Raw genomic sequence first — 18,738 nt, forward strand, 5'->3', positions numbered from 1 at the left:
CAAAATGAGAGAAAAAAAAAAAACAGGTAGCAGCTATATTAATAGTTGGTTTTTGACATGGGCAAAGGGGCTTTTTGCCCAGGACAACATCCCAACCTAGGGTGCTGTGACACACTGACAAAGTGACTTGCTGTGAAGTTCATGACCGGTGAGGCTCTGACTCCTCTGGAACCCGACGTACACATAAATAATCTCCAAAATACAAGCTTATATTTCAGTTTTAATCTTAATTGGGAGACACAGATGTCATTCAAGGTCTCAACGCAGGGCTTAAATCATTTAAATACAAAAAAAAAAAAGACATGCAAGTCTGTTTTTATGTAAGGTACAGACATTTCTGAAAGCTTATGTGAAGATACTATGTCTGCATAATATCATCACTTTTCTCCATACATTATGGCAGTATTATTATATTATTATATACTCATTTGCACTCCCATTTAAATTACTTTTTATTCAAATTTCAAAAATTTCTTTATCTAGCTCTTGGTTTTTCTCGAAACATTTTACATTTTAAAAGCACACTTGTGACAGAGCGCCTCTCCCTCCATCTCCCTTCATGTTTTATTTTACTTTTACTTTGCTTTATTAGCTTTGTGCAGGGAAGCAGAAGGAGGAACTCCACTATGGTGCTGTTAATGCAACTGCCCCTGGCCACATTATGACATTAAACCTGAGACTGACAAAACATATCACCGTTACTGCCAAAAAGAAATCATGGAGACTTGTGCCGTTCCTTTTGGGTGTTTATTTTTAGCATAATTGTGTGTGTTTTCATGATTGCTGTATTGAGTTTCTTGTGCACACTATTTTAAGTCAGTGTTACACACAAGAACACAACGCCCAGATCTACAGACAATATTTACACTTGATCGCCACACCCGTCTGTTCACATAATGTGGATTCATTCCTGAACCGTTTCTTCACCTTGTTGTCTCCAACAATATAAGCTGAACCAGCCCTTGATCGTTAGGGTGCGTAAAATAAAGTTTGAATTTTATCTAATAAGTTAAAACATATAAATGAAGATACCTGTTTTCTTTAACAATATATATATATATATTTTTTTTTTTATGTCAAATTGTTTATTCATTCTTAGAACAACTAATGTATCACTTCCTGCATTTGGTGATGTTTAATTACATTCATAGGTTAATCAATGTCAGAGTCAGACTTAAAATAATGACACAGAATTCAGGTCTTAACCTGAGTATTTATTCTTGTTGTTACTGTTGTTCAGTTTCTTTTTTTTTTTAAATATATGTATATATATTTTTATTGGAGAGTGTCTGAATGAATGCTGAAAAATCCCCATCCGTTGATTCGTTTTTTTTTTTTTTTTTTGCATAGATCTCGTCTGTCAGAGGATGACTTGTCCAAGGATGGGGAATCAATACATCACAAAAACCATGCAGAAACAGTGAAAAGGCACAATCACCATAAATATCAGATACACCAAATTTCAAATGTTTATAGGTTTATCTTTTCTTTTTAATGAATGAGGGAGCGATTGTACCAACTCAGGTGTAATATGGACAAATCCTCCCAAGTATTTTTAAGCTGCCATTATTTTCAGGGCACAACATAATACAGGAAATCACCTCCCAGACATTCAATGCCTTTTGTTTGAAACACCCATATTGTTAAACAACTTCTAATAGCTATGTGGGAAAATACGAGCATGTCCATGTTTTTTTTTTCTTTAATGCAGTACATTTCTTTTTATATATAAGACTATTTGTCTTTTGCCTCTTTTTGTCCACATCCCTCACATCCATCCACAACCAATTTCTGAGAACTTTCACGCAAAGCATAACACCTTAACGATAATCAGACACAACATACAGAAAACATGTTTCATTTTTGAGTGAGGAGGGGGGGGAGAGAGAGAAAAGGATTCAAAACAGAAAACATTTTCCAGCTGCAGAGTCATCTGTGGTGGTTTTGCACACTTACTCACACTTGTGATCTTTCACTTTTTTATTTGCAACAGATGAACATTATCTACCTCTCAGGCACAGAATAGTGCTAGAATACTGTGGATGTCATTAAAGACAGCACTATATGTTGTGTGTGTAGGTGTGTGTGTGTGTGTGTGATGAGCTCAACACCTCATATGCTCTGCATTATTGAGGATATAAATGATTACATAATATTTATCTTCAAAGCAAACAAAAAAACAATGTAGTATTCATTTTTTTTATATTTTGAGTGCAAAGACTTTTTCATTCATAGAATCACGGCCACAAGAGAAAACAAAAAAGATACATCAGGAAAAAAAAAATCATATAATGTCACTCATTCAAGCAAAACATCAAAACAACAATCAGAAATGAATCCACAGTCAATCTTTCTGTTGAACTTGAACTCCTGCAGAGATGTATCCACACTACGAAATCGTTGCTGTGTGACGTCACCATTCATGCAGCAGGTGCTGTGCGACACTGCCCTCTAGAGGCCAGGGTTTGCCTATGGCACATTAGCTGAGCTTAGTGATGTTTTGGGTGTTATTCTGAGACCATTTGCAGCCTCATCGAACCTCAGTCCCCACCGGACGCTACGTTCAGAGGAATTGACATCTACAACGGAGAGTTGTAAGTTGTTTTCTAATATTTACAAGAAAAATAAATGACCAACACTTTTTTTTTTTTATAATTAGTATTTTCCCCCATATAGGAAAGGTTCTAGCATTTAGCGTGCCAGTACACCTTCTCACACACCAGGATCAGAAACAAAAAAAAAAGTTTCACAAAAGTAAAAACAGAAAAAAACAAAAAAAACAAACAAGCACACAGCAAACTGCTAAAACTTTTACCCACACAATATCTGACAGTGCAAACGTACATCCATGTCTTAAAATAATTTACAAACATTAGTATACACTTCAGCACCATTGTTTAATATTGTTGAATACATATCAGTAAGCGAGATCGTAAAAGTGGACGATGTTAGAGCTGGATGTGCAAGCAACAAAAAGGGCTGGACATTTATGGAGTGGTTGATGAACCGATGCAAGGTTTTTGCTGTCCGGCATTAAGAAAGGTGTTGTTTCTTTTTCTCCTATAATACAGTGCCTTGCAGGATTATTCATACACCTTGAACTTTTTCACATTTTGTCACATGACCACCACAAACTTCAATATGTTCAATTGGAATTTTTATGGGACCAACCAAATTAGGGTATGCTTGTGAAGACTAATCTTTATGGAAAAATGGTTACAATGTTGAATTGTTAAGAGAAAACCATAACAGATCTTGTTTGTCTAGTTTGTCTAGGTTGCTAAAAAACACTGCAAATGTGTGGAAAAAGTGTGCTGGTCAGATGAGACTAAAGTGTAAATATTTTGGCTTACATACAAAATCTTGTGGGTGGCAGGAAATGAACAAGAACACAGCATTCCCACCGTGAAACATGGAGGTGGCAACATCATGCTGTGGAGTTGCTTTTCTTTAGCAGAACAAGGAAACCGGACAGAGGTCCTAAATAGGACAATCCTAACCTTTAAGATTCTGCAATAGACTTGAAATAGAGGCAGGGATTCACCTTCCAGCAGAACAACAACCCTAAATACACAGCTACCAGGGAATGGTTTAGAGTGAAGCCCTTTCATGTGTTGGAATGGCCCAGTTAAAGCTCAGACCAACAGAGAAAATGTAACAAAGCTTGAAAACAGATGTTCATAGACCCTCTGCATCCAGGCTTACTCTGCATGAGATATTTTGCAAAGACAAATGGGCAGAAATGTATGTTATTTACATGTCCAAAACTGGTAGAAATGACTTGCAGCTGTAACTGCTACAAAAGGTGGTTCTATCATTGGCTCAGAAGGAGCAAGTGCAAGCCACACATTTCAGGTTTTCTACTTGTACAAGTTTTCTTCTTCTTCAAAATGATTCTCCACTTGTTGTTGGTCTTTCACATAAGCTTGTAGTGGTAATGTGACAAATTGTGAAAAAAAAATCAAAGGCTTTAAGCCTTTTTGCAAGGCACTGTAGACCTCTTTCAGTAGGTTATTGTAAAAAAAAAACAAAAAAAACTATAATTACATAGTTAATTTAAGTTCACAGCACATATTGTTGTTAAACATGGCTGGGCAAAAGACATATCTCCAAGGAGAATTAATATGTTAACTTTAAAAGCCAAATCTTTCCGTCTGACTGCAGGAACAGTTTTATTTTCTCTCTTGGTGGAAATTTGCAAAAGAGACTTCAGATAATATAAGATGAAATCCATGTTATGAAAACAAAATAAAGAGTTGCCTTCGATACCGCTTTTCACCTACCATGTCTTGCTATAACCTTGTAACCCAAATCTGAGCCCCAAATCTCTGAATTTTCACTGGCTGCTCTGAGGGTTACACCACATTTTTTAAAAACCATATACTGAGGGATTCATTTTACTCTTCAGTCTGCTTTGCACATACTCTCACCGTCTCCTACATGCTGCGGCCTTCTTCACAAGGCAGAGAAGAGAATCAATTACTTCCTCTGGCAACACACTTGTTTTTAGTAAAGCAACTTTGCAGAGAAACCAACTTGTGTCGATTTTTTTCTCCTTCTCGCCAGACGGTATTTTCTTCGACCTTTTGTAAGCAAAACTAACCAAATTAAAAATCATGATCATGTTTTTTTTTAATAGATCTGCTATGAAGAGTGTTCCTCCAGTCAGAGTATGAAAGACAGAGCTGTTTCAGTCTTATTTTATTTTCTATGATGGTTACACAGTATTATGGTTTTTTAATGAAGAAAAATAAAACTCATATGTCTTTAGAAAGACATATAAATCAATAAAACTCAACTATTGCCATTTTGAGAAATTATAACTGGATAAAGCTTGAAAACGTACTTTTTTTTTTTTTTTTTTGTTGTTTATTCTGGAGGACAATAAGAGGGCAATCATAACGTCTACAAAGATCTACATTTAGCAACTGCTTTCTAACTGCAGATTGGATGAAAAATGACCAAGATGAGTCAGACTGTGACTCATCCTGATGTAATGTATGGAAATGGAAGCTAAAAATGCTGTGGGTGGACACATGTTGACTATGGTGGGTTCTGCACAACGAATACCCCCAGACATAAACGAAGCCCCCCGTTTTTGATGGTAACCTCAGTGACAGAAGTTGCGCTTGCTGGGCTGGTGAAGGAAGGTGTTTCTGGCGTGCGAAGCGTGACGAGGGACCTGCTCCCTCACACGGTTTTGGCGTTGGATGTGGCTGCGGCTCAGATGGCGGCGCTCCATGCGAGCCTTGTAACGCTGGACCCTGGCCACTTGGGTGACCTTGGCCAAAGCCCCGGCCTGGGCAGCCGCTCCACGGCTCACCCTGGTGGGCATAGTGCTGCGGGTGGCTGGGGGAGCTGCTGGTTCAGTCACTCTGCTGCAAATAGGAGAAAAAAAAACAAACAAACAAACAAAAAAAAAAACAGCATGACTCTTATTAGTTACAAAAGAAGGTGAAGATGAGATATAGTGTGAATAAAAATTTCTCACCTCGCACTGCTTGCCAGGCTGACAATGCTCTCCTCCCCCACCACAGACAGGTTGCTGCTGGAGAGCATGGACAGGTTGTTGGGGGAGACATACACAGACATGCTGGGGTGCTCTATGAGCAGGTCCTCCATGGGGCTGGTCTCTGCCGTGGCTCCCTCTGCAGTGAAACAGGGGGGAGGGGTGACAAACCAGCTCTCATCCATGCAGCCTCTCTCTGATCCTGACCTACTGGCACCCCCACTGCCCCCGCACTCACTCCCAGAGCCTGGAGACATTGACGGGGTGGAGGAGGGCGTGGACAGTCTGGCCCGTCTCGGGAGGCTCACGGGTGTGGTGGCACCTAAGTGTGGTGGACTAGCATTGGGACAAGACAGGGGCTCCGAAGGTGCTGCTGGACCCCGTGTCTGACCTTTATGTGGCCTGCGACGCTTATGAGGTGGACGGGGCATGGAGGCTGGGCATTCAGTCCTTGTTTGCGTGTTTTGGTGATCTGCTAGTTTACTGTCGGGTGATGCTTGTGCAGTCAGTGGGGTTCCCACATCATCCTCTACCTGCATCATGCAGTCAGAGTCTTTTAAGGACATGGAACAGATGAGATCGGGAACGGGAAGGCCAATGAAGGCAGGAGGATGATTTTGCAAAGATGTGTTTTTTTTTTTGCAAATGTGGCAACAAAAAAAAAAGGTTTTTTTTTTTCCAAAAGGCCGTGCGGGATGTGGAGGATAATTTTAGAGGGACCACATACGCACGCGCACACATACCGATGTGAGATATATAAGGGTGTTTAAACAAAATTTAGAAGAGGGGGAAAAAAGAAGGGGTAAGGAAACACAAAACATAAAGGAGTCACATTGTTAGTTGTGTTGACCCTCTGAGGTTGTAATGATGTCAGTGACATAATGTTTTGATTCTGCTGAGAGGTACTTTTGATGAACTCTGGGTCAGGTAGCCCCTTCTCCATTTTGTACCCACATGTTGCCATTTCATATCTTTAAACAAACTGATTGTTTCCCACAAATAATTACATCAAAATTTATTTTCCTCCCATGTTACGCATCTTAAGTATGGAAAAAGATATTATGCTAATACCTCGTCTGAGCATCATTTAAAACTCAGTACCAGTCCATTTTTGTTATTTATTAGTCAATTAAAATAGTGTGATGAAAACATTACTCCTGATTTCCATGGATTGTTGTCCTAATACTCAGTTTGAGTGAACTGTCTAATGAAATATGTCATATTTGCACCCCAGATCAAATCAAAATAACTGAGTGACCTCATGATTATTTACAAACTATTTATCACAGACACATAATTGCATCTTCTTACTGTAATCTAAGAGCAGAAGATAGAAAATTACTTTGAAGCACATGTGATGCTTTGCCTAAGTTGGCATGCACTGATGCATGACTGGTATGACACGTCATGTTTCTAACGGTTAATTTTTCACCCCCAAACGTCAGGGAGAAATTGACCAAAACTGCAAAGGCATAAAATGGCAAAGGGACAAAATGATCAGCACGACTTTTGGAGTGCCGATATATACTTGGCTCGATTAAAGGTACCAAATCAAGCTTTCTTTTTGCAGTCGCTGTGTCTGTCAAGATCCCACCATGAACAAAAAAGTGGACGAAGCTGAATGTTCCTGTGCTTTCATCTGCAGAGACAGCGCTGGTGTCATGGCAGCCATGTAGAGGTACGCCATGCCCAGACTGATTCTACACCGTACTCCATCGTCCCCATTTACCTTTCAGATTTTAACCGCATTATGTAATGGCAAGGAAGAAGTGAATATTTCTTACTTCATAACACACAAATTAATTGCACCATCAGACATAACATTGTGACCACCGCCCCAGTCGTGAGTTGGATCCCTGAAAGGTTCCTGTGGCATCTGGCACTGGATGTTAGCAGGTTCATAAGCTGTGAGGTGGGGCCTCCAGAGACTGGACTTTAATGTCCAGTACATCCCACGGATTCACCATTGGATGTAGATCAGGGGGAATTCTCTTCAAACGATTCCTGGCCTATTTCTGCTTTCTGGATGGGAGTATTATCTTGCTGAAAGACAACCCCACTGTCAGGAAATATTGTTTTCACCCTAACTGGTCTGCACCTATGCAGCTCCCTAAATACCAATTTGAGATGCGACTGAAGCTACAGTCTGTCTGATTTGAGTCTTAGCTCCCCATGTTCTGGTTCACCACTACAGTACTTCTTCCTTTAACCTTTATGACTGATCTGCAGACTGGGGGACACCAATTAGGTGCAGGAGATTCTCTGCCGTAGCTGTCTATTACAAACTTCTCCTTGTCAAACTAAAATCCCTACATCCATTAACACACACTTCTATAAGATGACAATCTGTGTTATTCACTTCACTTTTAGTGGTCATAATTTTATGCCTGACCGGTGTATTTTCTAATGTGATGTTAAAAAAAAAAAAACAGATTTCCCCCACCACTCCATCCCTGAACTCTTGGACTCACCGGCCAGGTTGACGAGCATCCATCCCTCTTCGTCTGCCTCAGTCACACAGGGATTGGGTCCCTTCAGATCAGCTGCCACCTCTTCCACATCGCCGAACAACAGGTTGCTAAGACGCTGAAACATTTCTGCTTGTGTCGTCAAGTTTTGATGCCTGTGATGTGCTATATGCTCTCCCACAAAGAAAATTTATGCAGTAGCTGCCTTTTCTTTTTTGTAGTTGTTGTGTAATGCTGTTTGTCTGCCTGATGTTCTTGTTTCCACTTAAAGCCCTGTGCTTGATCTTGAAGTTGACAAATCAAGGCAGGAGGGACTTTTGTAGTGCAAATGTAAGGTTTCACTTGGTTTGGAACAAAGGCCTGGGGAGAAGGAGAGAGACAAATTAAAAAATATTGTTAGTTTGATAAAATCCAGTGAATTTTCAAAATATGGTTGTAGCAAAAACAAAAAAGGTGCTTAATGTTCATTAAGTTCATGAGGTGGAAGCTAATCTTACATTCAGAATCACTAAAGGTTGACACACAGGCAGAAAGCCCTGTGTGTTTTAAAATAAAACATGTATTTGAAAGTGCATCAGTAAAGTGCATCATCATTGTAACTGTGAAAGTTATAGCTAAATATAGATTAAAAGCATTTTTTAAATGTCCTGGGAAATTCAAATCTTCCCCTTTGCCTCCACAACAGAATAAACATCCGTCCATCATCTAACACTGGTCTCACAGGGGATAGTGCCTATATACAGCAGTCAACAAGTGAGAGGTCAGGTACACACTGGACATGTCGCCAGTCCATCACAGGACAAACAGCTATGCACACACACACACACACACACACACACGCACACGCACACGCACACACACACGCACATGCACACACCTAGGAAGACCGATTTAACATTTACGAAAAACAGAGAACCTACACATCCACAGGGAGACCATGGAAACTCCAAACAGAAAGACTCAGACCCATTTGAACTCATGAACTTCTTGCTGCAAAGCAATAGTGCTACCAACTGTGCCACTGTGCAGCCCCAATAATAAACACACTTACACTATATCAGTTAACACAGTCAATTTAAAAAATAAGCTTTTCATAACAAAATGCCCCAGGATGATTTACTGGACTTGATTCCCTACTAGGGTTATCTGATGATTCTATTCGTATGCAACTATCAACTTTATTAGGTTTGATTTAAAATGGAAATGTTAATGTACTTGTTGCCATCAAGTACATTAACATATCTGTGAAGAAAACATGTAAGAAAAGTGATTTATGAACATAGAAATGATTCATTAAGCAAAGAGCAGAATGACAATGACTAAACCTCTCTCCCCCAATAGATCTAGACAACCAGTCAGCAGTTTCAGAACAGATGGACAAGCCAGAGAAAAGAAGGGTGAAAGAAGGTAACACAAAAGAGACTCGTGCACAGTGACTGTATCCATGCATGCAAATAAAACCAGAAATGCAGCAACAGCTGAGGGAAAGGACAAGTGCCTCACCTGCATGTGAACATGATGATGTAATACAGAGCAATGTTTAAACAGTTTGCCCTGTCAACCTTTGCAAGTTCAAAGGGCATATTTTATGTACTTAAACCGAGTGACTGTAGGTGAAACAAATACCACACCTGGTCCCCATGCAGAGCACTGACACACTTTATATAATTTTTAGATTTGGGGTTATTTGACAGCATGTAAGTTAACTCAGTTTTGGCATTCCTTACTAATGTATTGTAATCAAGAGATATAATTCAATTATAGCTTCTTTTGGATACATATTCTTAGTAATATTGTCTGTGTCCCAAATAATTAAATAATAAAGTTCGCTGTCAATAGATACACATATATGCATGGCTGCCACTTGTTACAAAGCATACTCTTATATAGCTTTGTCTAATTTCTACAAAAAAAAAACAAAAAAAACACACGCACACACACTACACAACCTTTCAAAGTGAGAAGACTCTGGTCTGCTTTGCCTGAGGTTAAAACACAATCTGCATGTTGTACATGATGCCCTGATAAAACTTTTTTTTAATTATTTACCCTGTTTTGGCAGTGCATCCTTTTTCAGTCTTTTAGGAGTTTCTAAATGTGAACTTACTGGTATCTCATTAGTTATTGATATATGATATATGAATATATCTCTAAAAATGAGACTGTGTTTTTATAAGGATCATTAGAGAACACCCCCCCCCCCCCGAAAAAAACAAACAAACAAAAAAAAACAAACAAAACAAAACAAAAACAAATGTAAGGATTGCTTTAAAATCAGTGGCAGACAATCTTGATTTTGATGCGTGTCTAATGGCAATTATGACCATCGCCCATACCCAACTTCCAATGTATTGCAAAATGCATATAACAGAAATTTGTGTGAGAAGGGCAACAAAACTAGCTGTAGCTCAGGGCCCTGGCTTTGCCCTCGGGTCTATAGGGAGAAACAAAAGCTAGTGATAAAAGCAGTATAGTTACACAAGCAGTATAGTTACACAAAATTTACAATATAGATATCTTATGTATTAAATGTATAAATATCTTCAATTGAGACTTCCTCTAAGAGGGAGGAGAGAAAAGAGCGCGATGGGCGGAGATCTGGAGAATGAAAACAAGAACCCTCTGACGTCACGTTGCGTCACGGACGCTGACGCTGAAGCTCCAGCCCATTTTGCGACCAAAGGCGAAAAAAAAAGGTTTTAACAGCAAAGATATCGAAATGCAAGATCATGTATGATGAAACATATTCTGCTGTCCTTGTCTAGTCCGTATTTTGAAACGGAAAAGTCGTTTCCTGCCTGTCGATGGATCCCGTGAGAACCGCGCTTATGTAAAGATTACGCTGCCAGCAGCACTAATATTTACACGGAAAATGACAAAGACACCCGCGATGTTTATAAGGTAAATAAAACAGCTTCAGCTTCGTTGCGTGAAGCAGGAAGATAGCGCGACTCCCTCGGTGTGAGCTGGTGGTATTCAGGTTAAACATGAATTATCCGTATAAGCTCTACAGCTGAAGGGTCACAGCAATGACAGCTGTGCCTCAGTGCACTGCTCGCAAGACATCAACTGGATCAGGCTCCGGTAGCACAAAAGACCGGCGTTTACACTGAATAACTTAGGATTTAATGCAAAATAAATGAACCCTGAAGGTGTTCCTTGACAGAAAAAAAAAAAAAAAAAAAGAGGCTGAAAAGACGTCAACATCCGCCATCGACCCACATCAGGATTTTGGTGCAGTTTGCAAAACAACGGCTGCTGGCTGAGCATATATATTCAGACAGGCAGGAGTCATTTTTTTTCATAGTAACATATGGTGGCAAATCGGCCTTCTTACGCATCTTATTCTGCACCTCCATACTGCCTTCGCATTTATTCATGTCCTAATAATAGATCATCACAGATAGAATACACTGCGGACAGAAATAGCCTACAGTATGGGTCACAAAGACAAATACGTTATAACTGAATGTCACATTATTCAACAACCAGGAAATGGGCTTAATAAATGCCCCCAAAACCAGGATAACAAGAGGCTGGCCGGCAAATTTGTTATCTGAGATCTACAGGCAAGACACAAAAGACTAAACTGAAAATAAACAAAAATGAAAACATACATACCTGCCTTTGAGTTCAAGTTGTAAACGAGGTGTCAAAACACAGTAGAAACGACAACTCTTAAAGCACAGCTTTAGATATAGCCTTTACGTGAGGTAGTTGGAGCACTAATATACAAAAATAAAAGGCTTTCTTCTTAGAAGAAGGGCTTCGTGTAAAAAAAAATTACACTGATGTTTTCAGATCATAACATCTGCAGCTACTTCCTCCTCCCCTCTTTTTTTTGTTTCCTTCGCTGCAGATTTTCCTGTTTATTGCTGCCTTCCAGCTGATCCTCGGATCAGAATGTAGAAACGTACAAAACAGCTGATTGTGAGATCACAATGTGTCGGCCACGCCTTTCGCACGCCTCCCAGACGGCGAGGCAGCCAATCAGAATATTACACCCTATAGCAGCCGAGTCCTCTAAGCAACAGGGATAGGTGGGGGCTGGGCAGGAGGGAGCTGTCAGCCTGAACCCAGATGGAAATGGAGACTGATCCCTGATCAGCTTCTGCTTTCCAGCAGCTCTGTTGTTGTGAAGCGGGGCTGGGGGAGGGTAAACTGATCCAGGGCCTGCTCAGGGAGCAGATGAAGATGTGCAAAGTAAAGTTATTAAAGTGATATTTTAGTCAAACTAATTCCCCTGAAGTAATCATAGTAGTCATTGTATGTATATATATAAAAAACACTTCACTCTATATTCATGCTATTCGTATTTATTTCTTTAATTTTTTGCAAATTCATAGCTAACACTGGATTACCTAATCCTATTTGCATGTTCTCATCTGACACCACACTGATCAAGCTGATCATTAACTGCAAGAAATAAGCCTCAAATATTCAAATGAGTAAACAGCCACAGTGCAGACAGCACCAAGGTTCTCCTTTTTTTCAGTGATGCTGCTGGAATTTTATTTATGTAAATAGTCATCTCTCCCTCCCCACAGCATCACTCAGTTCATTGTACCTTAATGGGGAGGGTCCAAATGTGCCTTTCATCACACTGTATACCACCCACTCCCACTGGCTTTTTATGAATGCAGCATCTGGGCGTCCAATGATATTTCTGGATTTTTGGTTTAAACCCCTGGTGGTGTTTTGTCCTTCCTGCAGTCTCCAATTTCCTTCTTTTTTTCTTCTTTTTTTTAACTTTATGCTAAGGTGTGTAGGCTCACGTAATGGTACACATTTATACACACTGCTGTTGCCCACAGTGGTGTAGCTTTATGTTTTAAAAATTTAACTCCATAAAGACTTGCACACCTGATCGATCTTCAAACAGCTTTGCTTCTCTTGAAATATATTAACTTCCACATATTGGTGTAAATTGCAGAGTGCTGGGAATGCACTCAGGTTCTCCTTCTGCATGCATGGATTCTCTCAAGTGTTCTGGTTTCACCACCTAAAAACAGCAATTAAGTTTAGTCACTATAAGTTACCTTTAAGTTCCATGGTGTACCGCTACATTCCTGTATAGCAGAAGGGAATTTGCTCTCTCTTGGATATAAGTATATAAAAAAAAGGACGGCTAGTTGGATAATGTTTAGTAGTAAAAAGTCAGGCCAACAGAAACTATAATTAACCACTGACATGTCAAAAAGCTTAACTGGAATCAAAGTTAGAGGTCCAGCCTATATGGGACAGCTTAGAGATATTTTTTTTATAATACATCTTGTTTTGGTAAATGTACAGTATGTATTGCATTTGGTCCTTCCATGTGCTTTTGTGGAACGGGACAAAAACATAAGCAAGATGCAGGCAGAACCCTTCTCATGAGAGAGTTGATGGTAAAATGAAGGTGGACTGGGATAGAAAAAACAATCACTGGACAGAACATTACTAAACAGTGGAATCTAATAATACATACCCCGCATGACAAAACTGAATAAACAGAAGTTCATAAATTATCATGGACTTTTCTACTATAAAATACAGTAAAACCTCTATATAACTGATCAGATTTGATATAACACGTACCGTGAAGTTTTAAGCCCTAAGGATATTTCTATTTCTATTTAATTCCCAATTGTTTATTCTTTGCTCCTTAGAAAAACCTTCATTTTTAAAAAGTCCTTCGCCTCTTCTAGATCCACTGCTGCTGTTTAAGCTCACATCTTCACTCCTACAACTGTTTTGCTTAAGCCACGTCATGCTATCCCATGAATCATTCAGGCTTAAAAGGCTCCTGGACTTCAAAGCCTGATCCTGTATTGTGTCTTTGCATAGCAGAAAACATAACAGGAAACCTGCTTGAAGTTGGGATCTTTGGCACCTTCCTGTTAATAACCACTGACATTCAGCGACAGACATGAAATTGTGTATTAAAAGCTGAAATCATTAATGATTAACTAGACGGAGGATTTGTGAAGGGCTTACTTTTTTTTTTTTGACTGCACACCTTTACAGAGTTCTCAGTTTTTTTGATAACATACAGTGTAATGTGCAAAATCATGTCAAGTACAAAGAATAGTATAAAAAAAGAATAAAAAGGCATGCCTAAGAAGATCTTCAACAAAACTTGTAAACAAAGTCTGACTTCCTTGGTTGCAAAGCAGTCCGTGTTTTGGTGCTGCACTGTAAGGAAGCAACAATAACAGAAACTCAGCTGGAAACTATGAACAAAAAACACCACACCTGTCTCCAGATTCCTGCTGAGTGTGTCACAGATTTCTCATGCAGATGTCAGGTTTTAAATAAAAGCAGTTCACAAAGCTTTCCTAAGACTGGGTGGCGAGGCCGATACAGTTACCAGGTGCGGGGTAACTGAAGCACGCAGGCACACCGAGAGACAGAAACACACTGAACACACTACAGTGATAACGACATCCAAACTCAAGTGACACGCTGAACACAAACATTCGCAGAGAACAGTATGTGCATCTGTGTCTAATGTTTGCGCTCTCAAGCTAATCGGGACAAGTCACAGTCCCGGTAGCGCTTGTTTTGTCATGCCCTTACAGTGTTTTTGTAAGGTTTTCAGTAGAAAACATGCAAAACATGAAACGGGTACGTGTCAAGATGTTTGTGTTTGCTATTATGCGCTAGAAATGATTATAGTGCACAAATAATTGCAACTCAAGCTTACTAATTAAATATCCAAAAGGCAGTAGTGATTATTGTTTTTTTTTTTTTCCTTTTCCTTAATTCATCTGGGTGCTTTCAGCTAAGTTCCCTAAGAGTCCTGCAGTTTTCTATGCTCGTCAGGAAACCAGGTCAAAAGCAACAACTTTGTCGCCCTTATCTCTCTCTCTCATTTAAACAGCTTTAATTTATTTATCAGATGGTGGTAAAAGACATTTTGACAAATCAGAAAGAAAAAAAATGTGTGATCCTTCACATCCTCTGATTTTACTTAGCTCATTTTAATTCTTTAGTTTAGATGCTTAACGTCACAATATTTACCTCCATTGTGAATGTAGTGCAGGCTTTATTATTAGTGTCTCTCTTGTCTTAGGCCTCCTACCGTCTGGCTGACGATAAGACAGCAGCCCCCAGTGATAAGCAGTGTTACCACCAAACAACTGGCACTAATTTTAAGAGACATGTAAAAACCTCTTCATCTTCAGCACATTAGGATATATTCTTTTTTACAATAATGAACATACAAAATGTAGTCCCTAACTGTGATACAAGGGTCCTATTATAAAAGAATAAAAACAGCAACAATGTGTATTCATTTGTATTCAGGCATTTTGTATAAATGCCTTTTGTTGCTATTACAGCTGCAAGTTTTTTGGTCTCTAATTGCTTTGCTTATCTTAATATTGATGTTTTTCCCCTTTCTGCTTTGTAAAATAGCTCAAATTCTGACTTGCAAGACAGCAGCTTTCTATTACAACTCTGCCTATATGTTTGGGGTTGTTTGCCCTTTTAAAAGGTAAAGCTATATACTAGGTTCAAGACTTTTGCAACATTTTAAAGAATGTTTTTCTCCAGCTCTGTTCATCTCTAACTTTCAGATTGCTGACAAAAAGCCACCTCAAAGCATGACGCTGATGCCACAATGTTTCACTTTGGTAGTGGTGTATTCAGAGTGATGTGCTCTGTTTGATTTCTTGCCACTGCACCTTCTTCCACATACTGTGTCCCACGTAGAGATTGAATTGTGCCACACTGAAAACTGGACTTCTTACACCTGCTTTCCTTTTGCTGCTTTTCTATACTAGCCAAGTTTGTGATGTGCATTACTGCTAGTTGTTATAGTGGCTCAGAAAGGTCAAAAAATGCAAAAGCCACAACACACGAGGAAAAGCCACACTAGGTTATGCTTACACTGAAATTATGCTAATATAATAAAACTTTGAGAGAGAAGGATGAAAGGGGGTTTCATTATGATTACACAGACACATATTTCTGGCACATTTGGAACTCCATAGATTTAGCATGACTTCCTTTTGGTGTAACTTTTGCTTCATTGACCCTGGGCCACCATACCTTGTCATAACATATTCCCCTCCTCTGACTGGGTGCTCATTTGATTTAATAACTTAAAAAACATCAACATTGTTTGGCTGTATGGCAGTCAGTGGCCTGAATAAACATCCTCGGAGACAGAAAAGACTATTTTAAAATAATTTAAGCAAAAACATTTAAGCTCCACCTTTAGAAACCTGCCAAACTCCAAATCATTTCTTCTGACACCGTCCATTAGCGTTAGTCGGTCTGTGGCCTTAGATGACTAACTCCTCTGCTTGTCTCATATTGCATGCAGCCTGTCTGTACTTGAAACTCTTCACACAGTCCCCAGATAACCTCTCGTCAACAGCACTATGTTGATATTGCTTACTCGGCACCATGGCCTGATTGAACTCTTTAATCCAAATTAACACGATAGGAGGCAGCAGAATTGACAGATCTTCTTTTTCCTGGGAGGTCCCTGGTCTACAAAGACAGCTCTCCTGCAGAATCTGCATCCAGTGGATCTAGCCCTACAAGGCCAGAGCAAGCAGGGTCTGGAGACAGTGTCCTTGGCAAAGACTGCATACACACCGATAAACATGGGTGAGAACAGTCTGTGCTCACCAGACGGAAGGGGGGCAACGCTCCCCCCTGTAGGGTATTACGAAACGTAACCAGGAGAGCTATTTTAAATTCTCCAAAGGATTATGCTGTCACGGATGACAAGAAATGAATTTCAGGCGCCATTCATTTAAGAAAATATAGACGGCAACCTTGTCTGGCTGTCCTTCAGCACCGTCAGTTAATTATTTGCTTTTCACTCAGTGTGGGATCATCAGGAGCTCCTTGGTCAGATAGACGCAGATGTGTCCGCCGCCTAAAAGCAAGGTTAAAAATAGCACAAAGCATCTGAAAGGTTAAAAAAATAACTTAAATTAGAGCAAACATCTTTATTTTTCATTACATGTACTCGCGTCAGTTAGTTGTCACATAAAAAAACGCCACTTCAACGAATATGTAAAAATATGCTTAAATAAAAATGTATATGATTCGGAACACGGAGGGGAAACTTGGTGAAAATGTGGAAATTGAAATGGCAAAATAAGGACTGGAAGTAGGTCGCAAATAAGCTTTAGTACATAAAGTACTTTTCAGTAGACAACTCGACTGAGGGTTATGTTTAAAACGACTTCCTGGTCGCTTGAGATTCCAGTTGGGGATGTAGCTCAGTGGTAGAGCGCATGCTTTGCATGTATGAGGCCCCGGGTTCAATCCCCGGCATCTCCACTCTTTTCAAAAAAATTTTTTTTAACGTCTTTGATTCACAACTTTCGTCAAAAAGAAACCGCCGATCACATTTTAATGAATAAATCTTTACAGAGTAGTCTTAGTAAGAAAAAAATGAGGAAACATGGGTGGAAACATATCGTGGTGGAGGTAACAAGGAACTGTAAATCTTCCAGATCATGTTTATGGAGCAAATTAGGTGTCGTGGTAACATTTTACTTTAGAAATTTATTGTTTTACAAAAATGAAATGGATGTTGTTTCAATTAAATTAAATTACAATTGCTTTGAAAAATGAACGTTTCTCTCCAATAGATTTTAATTGCGAAAATTTACATGTTAAAGTTTCTTTCAAACTTTAGGACAAACTTGCGGGAGGTTTTCTAAAGGTCGCCCTTGCAGAGAACCTTTCAAATGAGTTGAGATAAATTCATTTCACTAGTTTATATTGGGCCAGTTCATAAGAACTGTTTTTTCAAGGCACTTTAAAACAGAAACAGATGCAATTTGGATACTGAAATAGTGAAATAAATCAACCTTTTGATGCATGTCTACTTCTATACACCTAAACTGATGGCAGCAGGACTCAGTAGAACCTGCGCTGTATTTACGAGGTAATGCCACCATTTTTTCAGGTGCTTTTGAACACAGACACATGTAAGCGTTGGAGAACCCATTTTCAGAGGACTGAGGTTTGTCGCACCTGAAATTAACTCTTTCTGTTATGATTCTGGCCCGTCTGCCTGCTTTGTTTTCCTCCTCAGTTCTCATCTCTCCAATCCAACTCATCTGGTTCACCTGCATGCTGCTGTGCTGCAGTGCCGTCAGGCTCATGTCATCTATCCTGCTTCTCTGTCCTCAGAGGTTCCCGTCCCATTGTTGGTGGTTGCCTGTCCCGTACCCTGATTCTCAAACACTTGCATTTTCATTTGTGTCTGACTGAAATTCCGGGTCCTCCGTTCCGAGCATTACACTTTCGTTCAATTAAATACATTCAAATTCAATCCTGGTTTTAAGACGGTGCAGATAAATTGAAATCGCATTGCCACACATAAAACTTATCTATTTTAATAAGCCCAATCATTTTCATCAAAGCATTAAGTTTGTAGTAGTTCCTCTAAATACTGATGGTTTCCTAAAGGCTACATTTTGAAAGTTGTTTTATAAAGGACCTAACTTTGAAAATGCTCTGTGGTGAGGCCCATTTGTCAGATAAAGAAGTACTTCTTGAAAATAACAACCTTTAAGCAGGTATTAAAATTATAATGCAATATTCTCAGTAGTTGCAAGTGTATAACAAAACCAAAAGCTGTCACTAATTGTGGTATGTCAATTATGGCATTTTAATTAGAAAAAAAACAAACCAAGTAGAACTTGTTTGTAAGAGTTTCCTGGAAAAACGCTCTAGCTCTTCAAAGAATGCAGAGCCTCAGATTTGTAAAGACCTACACAGCTTCTGAAATATTGCACAAAATAG

At 39.3% G+C, this 18,738-nt stretch overlaps 1 protein-coding gene and 1 non-coding gene across 5 annotated transcripts; one reads left to right on the forward strand and one right to left on the reverse strand.

Annotated features, from left to right (window-relative positions):
• Positions 1–1,193: 1,193 nt before the first annotated feature.
• On the reverse strand, positions 1,194–11,920 carry tp53inp2b (tumor protein p53 inducible nuclear protein 2b). 4 transcript variants are annotated; one of them, XM_014988030.2, is made up of 5 exons: positions 11,599–11,918; positions 7,981–8,337; positions 5,748–6,062; positions 5,492–5,648; positions 1,194–5,378 (listed from the first exon to the last, which is right to left on the reverse strand). In XM_014988030.2, the coding sequence occupies exons 2-5, from the start codon at positions 8,102–8,104 to the stop codon at positions 5,111–5,113; spliced, it is 864 nt and encodes a 287-aa protein (XP_014843516.1). In that variant the 5' UTR covers positions 8,105–8,337; positions 11,599–11,918; the 3' UTR covers positions 1,194–5,110. The 4 variants fall into 4 exon arrangements, with proteins under 4 accessions (XP_014843516.1, XP_087863428.1, XP_014843515.1 ...); XM_088007302.1 differs by having other exon boundaries at positions 5,492–6,062; positions 11,603–11,920; XM_014988029.2 differs by having other exon boundaries at positions 5,492–6,062; positions 11,599–11,919.
• Positions 11,921–17,190: 5,270 nt separating this feature from the next.
• On the forward strand, positions 17,191–17,262 carry trnaa-ugc (transfer RNA alanine (anticodon UGC)). The gene has a single exon. It is a non-coding gene; the product is annotated as a tRNA-Ala (tRNA).
• The last annotated feature ends 1,476 nt before the right edge of the window (positions 17,263–18,738 follow it).

This window comes from Poecilia mexicana, unplaced genomic scaffold, assembly GCF_051168715.1.
Source record: "Poecilia mexicana isolate PSO_F unplaced genomic scaffold, ASM5116871v1 scaffold_7, whole genome shotgun sequence".
NCBI classification, from domain to species: Eukaryota; Metazoa; Chordata; class Actinopteri; order Cyprinodontiformes; family Poeciliidae; genus Poecilia; species Poecilia mexicana.

What these genes read in the sequence shown, in the direction of transcription:
- tp53inp2b (XM_088007302.1), bottom strand. Translation starts at nt 8,104, where the DNA reads ATGTTTCAGCGTCTTAGCAACCTGTTGTTCGGCGATGTGGAAGAGGTG. An exon ending in GATGCTCGTCAACCTGGCCG is followed by an intron (nt 6,063 to 7,980) that starts GTGAGTCCAAGA and finishes TGTCCTTAAAAG; the next exon opens with ACTCTGACTGCATGATGCAG. An exon ending in AGCCTGGCAAGCAGTGCGAG is followed by an intron (nt 5,379 to 5,491) that starts GTGAGAAATTTT and finishes TCCTATTTGCAG; the next exon opens with CAGAGTGACTGAACCAGCAG.